The sequence below is a fragment of the Ictidomys tridecemlineatus genome, chromosome 1 (genome assembly GCF_052094955.1).
Source record: "Ictidomys tridecemlineatus isolate mIctTri1 chromosome 1, mIctTri1.hap1, whole genome shotgun sequence".
In the NCBI taxonomy this organism is placed as follows: domain Eukaryota; kingdom Metazoa; phylum Chordata; class Mammalia; order Rodentia; family Sciuridae; genus Ictidomys; species Ictidomys tridecemlineatus.
The window spans coordinates 49,569,742-49,582,189 of NC_135477.1; the positions used below are offsets into that span (position 1 = coordinate 49,569,742).

The 12,448-nt window shown below is 39.8% G+C and overlaps 1 protein-coding gene across 2 annotated transcripts in view; it reads right to left on the reverse strand.

Annotated features, from left to right (window-relative positions):
• Mcu (mitochondrial calcium uniporter) overlaps positions 1-5,144 on the reverse strand; it is a 183,134-nt gene extending 177,990 nt beyond the window's left edge. Inside the window, exon 1 of one of the 2 annotated variants that reach the window (XM_078040598.1) lies at positions 4,966-5,144. In XM_078040598.1, the coding sequence (XP_077896724.1) occupies positions 4,966-5,112 (147 nt within the window). In that variant the 5' untranslated portion in view covers positions 5,113-5,144. The remainder of the gene's footprint in view (positions 1-4,965) is intronic. The other variant, XM_078040602.1, reaches the window with a different exon arrangement.
• Between the last annotated feature and the right edge of the window lie 7,304 nt (positions 5,145-12,448).

Sequence of the window (12,448 nt, forward strand, 5' to 3'; positions counted from 1 at the left end):
ATAAGAGTACTGGGAATTGAACCCTAGGGCCTTCTACCACTGAGGTACATCCCCAGTCCTTTATTATTTTTTATTTTGAGAAAGGGTCTTGCTAAATTGCTGAGGCTGGCCTTGACCTTGCAATCCTCCTGCCTCAGTCTCCTGAACTGCTAAAATTATAGGCATATGCCAACATGCCAAGCTAATTACACAATTCTTGCTACTGTATTTTCTATTTAAGTTTTCTGTTAGAGTACTCTGAGTTCCATAAAAAACATACAATAGTCCTTTGAGACTCGGAAAAAATCAAATAATCAGAATTTGTTGAATGCATTCAAGTTCATTCACTCAAATATTTTACAGAAAAATTTTAAAATGAATAAAAAATGTTTGCTTCCTTAAAAAAAAGAAGCCTGTTTTAAACATATTTATCTTCACTCTCAAAATCTTAGTATAGTAGAATAGTAACAATAACAAATTTGGAATATGATTCAAGTATATACTTATAATAATCTGGTTAATTATCATACTTTTGCTGACTAGAGACAGAAAGTTAGTGAACACTACAAAACTAATCCAATGGTACCAACTCTTTCCACCAATTTAACCTCAAGAAGTACAACATACAACGGAAGATAGAACTGGCAATACCAAGCTTAAAGCAATCACCCAAATTCAGCTACCTAAGCAACAGACTATTAAACAAGTTGGGGGTGGGTAAGATATACATTTTTGTTTTATCTCTCCAGTAAGATAAGATGCCAACAAATGAAACATTTAGAGAATAAGACAATGTCAATCTGTGTCCTAAAGATAATAAAACCTATCAGAATTCAGAGAAGACAGGACAGAGAGGAAAGGGATTAAGAGTTAGGAATCACTGGGCATGATGGTACACATCTATAATCCTAGCCACTCAGGAGACTGAGGCAGGAGGATCGAAAGTTCCAGGCCAGCCTGGGCAATTAAAGGTTGGGGATATGGTCATTAGTAAAACACTCTTGGATTTAATCCCCAGTACCAGAGATTTTTTTTAAAATAAGAGCCAGGAATCACACATATAAAGATTCAGACTAGAATTTATTGGACACACCTCTATTTAAAGGAATTTTAATACCAGTTCTGTTTTAACCATAAACATTATCTAAAAGGGATTTAGCAAAAATGTTGGATTCAAAAGAAGTTGTAGCCAGGTGCATACCTGTAGTCCCAGTTACTCAGCAGGCTGAAGCAGGACAATCAAGAGTTCGAGGCCATTCTGGGCAAAATAAATAACATAGACCCTGTCTCAAAATAAACCAAAATAGGATTTGCAGATCACAGTCTCTACCCTAAAATAGATGTTAGAGGTTTGTGGAGGGATTATGAGTGAAGGCTGAAATTAAGCTACAAAAACTACATAAACTTTTAGTACAGATGTATGGGACACTTAGGGACAGTGCAGAGATAGGTTTGAGTACAGTAGAATATCTGCTGCAGAGGATCTGGCAAAGGAAGATTGGGCCAGACCATCAAAAACTGAATAAAAAACTATGATTGGTATTAGGCAATATGAACTCATTAAAACTTTCAGTCTTAGCTGGGAGAGTATCACTGTCAAAGAACTGCAAAGGGTAAAGTAGAGCAGGACAGCTACAAACTGTCACAGTACAATGAAAAGAAAGAGATTTAGTAATTCACAGCAGTTGATCAGTAGGAAACGCCAACAGTCAGACTGTCCTAATCAGAGATGAGACAGTTTGATTTAGCAAAGAATTTTCAGCCCACAATGAAAGGCAGTGCCCCTTGAAAATAGCAGCCACCTTCACTTGCCATACAGAAAGGAAAACAGCAAACATTTTATAACAGTCTCAGTTACAGTCACAATCTGGACAGCAATAACAGGTTCTTCACACAGGAAGGGAAAAATTACACTACATGGTGCTAAAAATATTGAAAAAGCCACTATACCTTTACTCCCATTTACTCAGTTGAAAGATTTTTTAAAGCTGAGTACAGTGGCACATACCTACTGTCACAGCTACTTGGGAGGCTGAGGCAGATAGATCTCTTGAAGCCAGGAGTTAGAGGCCAGCCTGGACAACATCTCAAACATCTAATGGTTACCACCTCAAAAAATAAATAAATAAATAAAAGGCCAGACATGGTGACACACACCTGTAATCCCAGATACTCACCAATAATCCCATCTACTCAGGAGGCTGAGGCAGGAGAATCACAAATTCAAGGCCAGGCCAGGTAACTTAGTGAGACTTTGTCTCAAAATAAAAAACAAAAAGGGCTGGGGATGTAGCTCAGTGACAGAGAGCCTTGGATTCAATTCCTAGTACTGGGGGGGGGGGGAGATAATATTTTAATGGGGGGGAGATTATGTTTCTAACTCTGCAATTGCATTTACCAATCAGCTGAACTACTGTATCACATTGAATTCATTCACCAAACTTAGAAAAGATGCATTTCCAAAAATATGACAAAAAATTAAGCAGTACTATAATAGATTATGTTCCCCTGCTCTAATTTACCATACCCACTACAGCAGAACAAAAGTGGCACAATTGGACTTGTGATCCAGGCCAATGCAGAGTGCCATCTGCTGCACACACACAGGATGTCTCCTGTGCAAGAGTCAATCTTAGTGTCTCTCATGTACCTTCTTATAAGAACATCTATTCTTTCCAGAAAGTTGTTTATTCCCACATTGACCTAATACAAGTGCCTCAAATCACATCTACTAACGGAATTCCTGCTCATAGGATTTCGAAATACCAATAATTTTGTAACAGACAATTAGTTAATTTTATAAGGGAGGTCAAAGATGAAAAGGAACAATTGCAGTTATAATAAAAACAATACAACAAGGAGGTCATAATATCTGGGGTGAGTAGGAGTCCTATAACTATTACATGATAGCTGTGTTAATCTCAGACAAGTTTCTCCCCTTTCTGGGCCTCAATTTCAGGCAAGAAATATCAAGAATTTAATCTCTAACAGATATTTTTCAAATTGTCTGCTGAGGAATCATAGAATATCAGATGGAGACAGCAGGTCACATGATGATTTTAGAGCAATCACAGAAAAATTGAAAATTCATTTACACATTTTAAATAATAAGATTCAACTTTTTTCAAAATCTTAGAATTCTGAGTTCATTTACAAGTCACCATTCCCATGACAACACTTCTGTCCTTCAGAAATAACACTTCATTGTAAATGTACTTTCAGTTACAAATTCAGCACATCAGTTTTACCCATCCCAGAATAGCACAGAAGAACACTTTCCCAAAGTATCCCCACAAGGAAGACACTCACAGCCTGATGCATTCACACAGTCGAAAATCTATGAAACACAATTTTAAAATGCTACATGAATACCACACCCAAACAGTATTAAAAACAAACTGTGCAAAGTCAGACAATGTCTTATCAAAAAGCAGAGAAAAAGACAACTTGGGAAGTCTTTAAATAGTTTGGGAGAGAGAGGAATGCAAACAGATTTTGGGGTCACCTTATGTTTTTAAGAGAACAAAACACATAATTTGAGGCTATGAAACACATAAATGTAAACTGAACTAAAGAAAAGCTCGGCTCTCACCCAAAAGCTTCAGCAAAGCAATATGCCTGTATGCTAAATATGAAAAAGTGCAATTTTTCTCACAGGAATGAAGATAGGGTCCATAACATTGACTAATAATAGCAATACTATCTTGCATTTGCAGAGCATCAGTTCTTTTCACAGCTCTTTCAACAATTTATGCTATCATGGGTCTGAGGGTATCTTCTCTGAAAACATACAATTGCTTCCTCTTAAAAGCTATATGATCAGAACAAGACAGGTGATGTGTTTGTTGAGAACTGAAGGCACTAGTTCCTCCCATTAAGCTGTCTGCAGTGATCATCCTTTTTACCTACCACACTACACGACTTAGCCCTAAGAAATAAAATCTACACTCATTCTCTCTGAGTTGGCCAAAACCCAATACATATGGGTCTAGAAAGTCCAAAGGAACGGAACCTGCTGACTTGTTAGGTCAAGAACTCCCTGCCAAGTTGATCTTTTATAAATTAAAAAAAAGAAATCTCTGCCTCTCTCCCTCCTACCCACCCCTCCCAGCTCCCCGCACACACCCCAAGGCTGTTCAAATAGAAACTCCCTTTCATTGCCAGCCAATGAAACCCAGCAGTAACTGGTTAATACAACCACCAAATCTCTGCCTATGGGAACAACTTGTCATATTCTCTTCCCCTGTGCCTGCTGCCCACCCTTCCTTCTTCAGGCACTTGTGAAGCTCAAAAAACAGCCCTCGGAAAGAACCACTGAGGACCTATGAGGACCCGAGGGGATGGAGCTGGTCTCCTGAAGCAATGCAGCATCCATCTCGAGGAAGCTGGCCACCGGGCACACACACATGCAGGAAGTCAGAGAGGGGGATAAAGTTTGATTTTCCTTCTTGGCCGTTCCCCTAGGGCAGAGAGAGGACGAGTGAGCAGCCCCGCTGGGGTCCTGGGTTGCTCTCCGGGGACAGTTTCCAGCAGCATGGCACTGCCACTCTTCTGACACATACACAAGGCAGCCGCGGCAACTTAGGACACCCCAACCCGCCAAGAGGAGGAGGGACAACTTGCACGGGGCTCAGTTCGGAGCCTTGGGGCAGAGCTGTTAAGAAAGAAGGAGGGAGGGACCGAGAACCTAGGCGGGTCAGGGAGAGGTTCACGTCCCGTCCCTTCCCCGCCCTGGTGTCCCCAGTCCTGCGGGAACATCCCCGCCGTCGCCCCTCCTCCTCCTCTTGGCTTCCTCGCGCCAGCCCTCCCTTCCTGGTCGCCGCCGCAGGCGCCTGAAGGGCACGGCGGCTCCTCGGTGCCCAGCAACCTCGGGAACGGCCGGGAGTTGAGGTAACTCGCCCGCTGCCCCGGCGGCCTGCCCGCCGGCGGCTCCGACACGCCAGCGCCGCCCCGCCCTCCCCGGAGCCGCCCGGTGCGCTCGCTCACCGTCCGGTGGTGCTGCTGCTGCCGGTGGCGGCTGACCGCCAGGGCCGGGAAGCAGCCCGCAGTCAGCGCCCCGCAGCCGCCGGCGCCCCCGCCGCCGCCCCGGGAAGAGAGGAGCAGCAGGAGCGATCTACCTGCGGCGGCCGCCATCTCTCAACTGGAAACGGCGCCGACCCAGGCAGCGCAGCGGACGGCTAGGGCGGAGCTAAGAGCCGCCACTCAGCGACCCCGGGCCAACTACCGCCCTGGGCTGAGTTGATGAGGCGGGGCTTCCTGCAAAGCCCAATAGACGGACGGGAGAACCCCACTTGAGGCTGCCTGTCACTTCCAGAGTTACCTATTGTGGGACCTAGTCAATTACAGGCAAATTCTAGGGAACCGGTAATTGGCACCCGAGCCCCTCATAATACAGCAATAAGAGATGATGAGATGTTCGATTTGGCTAATCTTCACCAAGGATAGAGCTATGATAAGGGTAACTAGGGAAACAGACATCTATGCAAAGCTTTGTTCCAAGTTGAGTTGTGAGGCTTCTAAAGTTGGCAAATGGGTACCAACTTGATAACCATTAACTAGGTCTGCTTTGACTCTCAACGACATGCCCAGAGTTATATGCTGAAATTAACTTTGCATCATAAAGTGGTCTAATGACTGTGATGTGTAGCATAATATCGAAGGAATAGAATGATTGCAATACCGAAGTCCCGGAATGAGGACATGCCAACAGACTGTACACACTTCAAATGCTCAGTTTATTTTTACGGCATCTTTATACTGATATTCTCACACTCTCCGGAAGCAGCACTCTTTGTTTCCTACCGTACTTGACCCAGTGTGCCTTTTTTAAACTATAGAAACAACCAGTTGATAATGTAATAAAACCCATGTAAAGATTTTTAAAAGGAGTTTCATAATTCTGCTAAAATAGTCTTTGAAATAACTCCTAGTCACTTTCTCTTGAAAATATGTCTTTCTGCAAGAAACAGGTTCCTAATAAGGGCTCAGAATTTCCTCAGAAGATACTTTCTTGCTATGTGCTTATTATGATGATCTGATTAATTCTCAAACCTCCTTTTAAAATCTGAAGCAGAATAACAGTTAAGAAAGCAAATACAAGTATTATCCTAAATTCTGGGAAACTAATTTGTAGAATAGCCCAAGGTGAAGTTAAAACAAAATAACAACAACAACAAAAGCACACGAAGAAAATTTTACCACATGTTCTAATAGTATTCTTTAAAGTTTTCCCTAAATGGTACTTTCTTGGTCAAGAATAATGAAATAGTGAAATGGAACCTTTCCTTTAATTCTTAAGCCCAGCCCTAGAACAGTAAAATGATTGGCTTCTCTGGGTGAAACTATCATGCCACTCACCCAAAAAGCTTTATTGCCCAACAAGTGGAAAATGAGAACTCAGGAATGAGTACCCCATTCAACAGCTGCACAAAATAACACCCTCTCTACGCCCCACCCATGTTGGAAATCCTTGACATTCCTAGAGCAACTTCAGTTACAGTTTCCATCTATCTATATTTATCCCAACTGCATTTTATGAATTTATCCATGCTGTGCCATTTTTCCCTTGTCTTTCATCCCTTCACACCGTCTTACTAAGATCGTCATAGATTTTAATTTTGTTTTTGTTTCTGTGCCTGTGTCAGCTCTGGTTATGAACCAAGATCGTTCCCTCCATCCTTACTTTGTGTTTTGAGAAATTTTACTGTAATTGCCTTTCTTTTTTATTAATTTTTAAAATTTATATATGACAGTGAAATGCATTACAATTCTTATTACACATATAGAGCACAATTTTTCATATCTCTGGTTGTATACAAACTATATTCACACCAATTCATGTCTTCATACATGTACTTTGTATAATAATGTCCATCACATTCGACCATCATTTCCAACCCCATGCCCCCTCCCGTCCCCTTCCAACCCCCTCTGCCCTATCTAGAGTTCCTCTATTCCTCCCATGCTTCCCCCTCCCTACTGTAGTATGAATCAGCTTTCTTATATCAGAAAAACATTCAGTATTTGGTTTTTTGGGATTGGCTAACTTCACTTAGCATTATCTCCTCCAACTCCATCCATTTACATGCAAATGCCATGATTTTATCCTCTTTTATTGCTGAATAATATTCCATTGTGTATAAATCCCACATTTTCTTTATCCATTTATCTACTGAAGGGCATCTAGGTTGGTTCCACTGTTTATCTATTGTGAATTGTGCTGCTATAAATATTGATGTGGCTGTGTTCCTGTAGTATGCTGTTCTTAATTCCTTTGGGTATAGACCTAGGAGAGGGATAGCTGGGTCCAGTGGTGGTTCCATTCCAGGTTTCCAAGGAATCTCCATACTGCTTTCCATATTGCCTACACCAATTTGCAGTCCCATCAGCAATGTATAATGTGCCTTTTCCCCTGCATCCTCACCAACACTTACTGTTGTTTATTTCTTAATAGCTGTCATTCTGACTGTGGTGAGATGAAATCTTAGAGTAGTTTTGATTTGCAATTCTCTAATTGCTAGCGATGATGAACATTTTTTCATATACTTATTGATTGATTGCATATCATCTTCTGAGAAGTGTCTGTTCAGGTCCTTGGCCCATTTATTGATTTGGTTATTTAGTTTATTTGGTGCTTAGCTTTTTGATTCTTTATATACCCTAGAGATTAGTGCTCTATCTGATGTGGGAGGGGTAAAGATTTGCTCCTAATATGTAGGCTCTCTATTCACCTCAAAGATTGTTTCTTTTGCTGAGAAGAAACTTTTTAGTTTGAATCCATCCCATTTATTTACTCTTTATTTTAATTATTGCAATATAGGAGTCTTATTAAGGAAGCTGGGCCCAATGTAATTGCCTTTCCAAATATGGAATTTATGTGCCACAGACATACTATACTGGTCATTCTAGTGATAATACATTAATAAAGAATAGCAAAGTAACCAAACATATACATACAGAAAAAAATTTTAAATTATGACTTTATTATTAAGCCATTTGAAAAGGGACTATCCACCATGTACAGCGGTGCATGCCTATAATCCCACCAACTAGGGAACTTGAGACAGGAAGATTGCAAGTTCAAGGCCAGCCTCAGCAACTTAGCAAGACCCTCACCAACTTCGTGTGTGTGTGTGTGTGTGTGTATTATATTTTCCTAGTTCCTGTGATCTTTTCTGTCCTTTTTCTGTCAGTTGTTCTAGATCACAAGCATTTCTATTCATTATAGCTGATAAGGGCTCAACTACTCTTAAACCCCACTATATATTGTTTCCTATTTATATCTGTATTTATTCTTACCTTATTCTTATTATATATATATATATATATATATATATATATATATGTACAAATATATAATTTAGATAGTGATTTCTGGAAGAATTAACAGGAAAACATGTTACCTTTGGGAAGCCTTAAGGGATCACTACCCTCTTGAGAGCTTTAAATTATTTCTATCTGCATATTATTTTATGTTTATAAAAATAGGATCAATAAAACCCACAAGGTTGCATAATTGTTTCTGTGTCCATTCTTAAAAATAAATTGCACCAGACACAAGGTACATTCCTGTAATCCCAGCAGTTTGGGAGGCTGACACAAGAGGATAACAAATTCAAAGCCAGCCTCAGCAATTTATCAAGGCTCTAAGCAACTTAGTGAGACCCTGTCTCAAAATAAAAAATAAATATAGGGGGGCTGGGGATGTGGCTCAAGCAGTAGCGCGCTCGCCTGGCATGTGTGCGGCCCGGGTTCGATCTTCCAGCACCACATACAAACAAAGATGTTGTGTCCACCAATAACTAATAAATAAATAAATATTTTTTAAAAAATAAATAAATAAATATAGGGCTGGGGATGTGGCTTAGAGGTTAAGCACTCCTGGGCTCAATCCCTGGTACCAAACAACAAACCAAAAAACAGATTGCTCAGGGCTGGGGCTACAGCTCAGTAGTAGTGCTTGTCTAGCATACACAAAACTTTGGGTTTGATCCCCAGCACGCACACACAATTAAGCTAAAACTAATCAGAGCAGATTTCCTGGTGCATGAAACTTTAACTAGGTTTCCTACTAAAATGTACATTGAAGTCAGCTCTCAAGTATGACTCAATTCAATGGAGTATTTGCCTAAGCATTCCAGAATAACTAGGGTGGGTAGGTGATGCACACAGTTCATTGATGTGAGCAAGAAAGCATGAAGGAATTTGCTCAGAGGTGTGAGGGCTGTATTTCGTGGTTCCCGATAATGTGGATTATTCTTCAAGCAAAATCAGCAGTTCTTCAAGAAGAAGAAAATAGTGTATGAGTGGAGAGGGCAAAGGGAAGGAGTGTAGTTTTCAAATATTTATGGTGAACCACAGCCTATGTTTGTTTGGTGGCCATTCTTCCTCACTCTTTTTTCCAGATGTCATTATTCCCATTTCTCTGCACCTACCCATCTGCAGCCATATCCCTATCATTACTACTCATGTTCCCAAGATTTCCTAGTTCCTGTGATCTTTTCTGTCAGCTTTATGTGCATCAAAAACATTTCTAGTCTGTATAGCTGAGAAGGGCTCAACTACTCTTAAACCCCATGACATATCTTTTCCTATCTTTATCTGTTCTCACTTCATTAAATACACAAAAACACACTCATTTTTTCTTCCCACATTTTTTAAAAATATTTACTTTTTAGTGTAATTGAACACAATATCTCTATTTATTTATGTGGTGCTGAGAATCGAACCCAGGGCCTCTCACGTGCAAGGCGAGCGCTCTAGCCCTGAGCCACAACCCCAGCCCGACCTCCCACATTTTATTTCTCTTCTTCCTCCAACACTTCCATTTTTCTCTAACATATACCACCTTGAGATCTAAGGTACATTTACATATTCCCTTTACAACTTTTTTGTTTTGCAAGCAGCAACACAAAGGATGACTGAATCCATGTTCATCTTACAACTCAATGGCCCTATAATTTAATATCAATTTAGGACAGGAATATCCAATCTTTAAGTCTTTTCTGTAAAGAGCAGAAGTTGAGTTGGGAAGGGCAGGGCTTATGTAAATATGATCATCTTTGTTCATGTTTTTCCAGATCTGAAAGGTGGTGGCAGCAAACTTGTGCGGCCTTTGCTATCTATTGGACTTTTGGTTCTAGCAAGTCTTTTGTCACTAACTGAAGTGATCCAAACAAGACACTAATTTTGTACTCAAATAACCCATATCTCCTAAGTGCATAGGAATTCATCTCACATTCTTATGCAACCCAACACCAACCCACTCCAGAGTATTCCAAAATGACAAAAGACAATAAGAACTTTCCTTGACAGGACTGAATTATAACAGAATTCCAAATTGATAAAGAAAGTGGCTCACCTTTCTCATCAATCTCCTCGCTAGATACCTACTCTCCATACCCTGAACATCCCTCAGAAGTGACAACCTCCGACTTTTTGCTCCTTACTGGCCCTATAACCATCCATCCTACTCTGCTTTGAATATCAGCTCAGCCTCCTCTGAATCCAGTGTCCAGATACAATTAAACTTTCCTCCCATGCTCTGGTAATTTGTTCTTTGACTTTTCATCAGAATTGTTTGTTACTGTATCTGAGCTGGTCTGTGAGATCTGTCACATTCTATGATTATTAGATCTATTTGATCAGCCTAATTTTGTGGGCTGGGCCACAACTCCCTTCTCTCACTACTCCAAGTATATTTTGTATCAGCATTATTTATGTTACTATCTTTCTCCTACAGAGCTCTTCTAGGTTAAAGGTACCAATCTGGCACATGATTGAAGCTAACTCTAGATTGTGCCAATTACTCCTTAGATTTTTCTCTTTTGCACAATACATACATTTACAGGAACCTCCAATGCTGATATCTAAAAGAATTTCACAAAGTATGACAGTCTAAAAAAATTAATTTTGAGGCAATATCTAACCACGTGAGTCTGCCTACTTTAAGGTCAGATACATCTTCATATCATGCTGGATTTGGCCCACATTTTAGCCCCTCTGAAACTAAACTAATTTACTGTCAAAATGCTATGTGTTCTCAATTTTTATATAATGTATAGAAGCTTCATCAGTACTTATTTACACACGGACACGCAAGGATTATGGGATATGGGTTGCAGTCGGCGGGAGGCAGCGGGTGGAGGAAACCGTGGGCGGGAGATTGGTCATTGCCAGTTAACAACAGGTGCGAACATTGCTCTTTAAATATAGCCACTGCACTTGGCATCTTGTCGCTCAGCCGTCACTTATGGCAACCACTGCTGATTTGGAAAGGATCAAAGAAAGGATGACAGAAGGGTCAGATGTATTAAAAGAAAGAAAAAAATCTTGGTTCTCTTTTATTTAATAAAAACTAGCCTAAGGAATAGACAGTATGAAGACAGCTTAAGGCAATAAAAGAGGAAGGAAATTATTCAAAGAGATGATAATCATTAATAAATTGTTATTAAGTAAACATTTTAAGAGCCATTCAGCTGCCAAAACTTGGGAACAAAATTATCTAAAATTTGGATGGAAGTTCAGAAAATAACTACTATTAATCTAAAATTTGGAGGAGGAAGACAAGATATAGAAGAATACAATTCATTCATTCATTCATTCATTCATTCACTCAAAAAATAAATTGAATGCTTAGTAGGTACCAGGCAATACATGACAGGAGGAATTTTCCAAAACTTGTATTCCTTATAACATGTATTTCTTTTTCTGAAACATTCACTTAACCATCCTAACCCTGACCTTGAAATGGAATCAATTAGCCAGGTGTGGTAGTGCATGCTTGTAATTCCTGTGATTTAGGAGGTTGAGATAGGAGGATTGTAAGTTTAAGACCAGCCTCAGCAACTTTATGAGACCGTTTCAAAATTTTAAAAACTTTTAAAAAGGGTTGGGGTTGTAGCTCAGTGGTAGAGTTTTCCTGAGTTTAATCCCCAGTACAAAAAAAAGGGGGGGGATCAATTTTTCCTATAACTTTTCGTACCAATATTTATATATACTTTAAAAGAATGAAAGCTCCCTTGAGTAATTTCTGGGAATTAAAATAAATTTAAAATATCTACCATTATAATAATTACCCCATCCAACACTGCTAAGAAGATATAACAGGGTACAATTCTATTTAAATAGTTTTTAGATATTCACTGCCTAGAGTTTCAATTAAACTTCAGTCCTTCGGAATGATAAGAAGACATTGTGGTACTTTTTTCAAGCATTGCTTTGCTAAGATGCTTAGGTTAAACCATGTTCTTAGGGTTCCTCAGCATCACGGAGAATAACCCAAGGAAGGGTAACAAAATTTAAGTGGGGTTATGGCATATATAGACGCCATTACTTTAAGACCCAGAAGCTATTAGGTATGTTCAATAGAAGTAATCTATTCGATCAAAAACTTTGTTTACTGTCAAGAAGAGAAAATTTTCACATAAAACCACTGAATTCTAAAGCCAAGATAACATATGATGCTGTC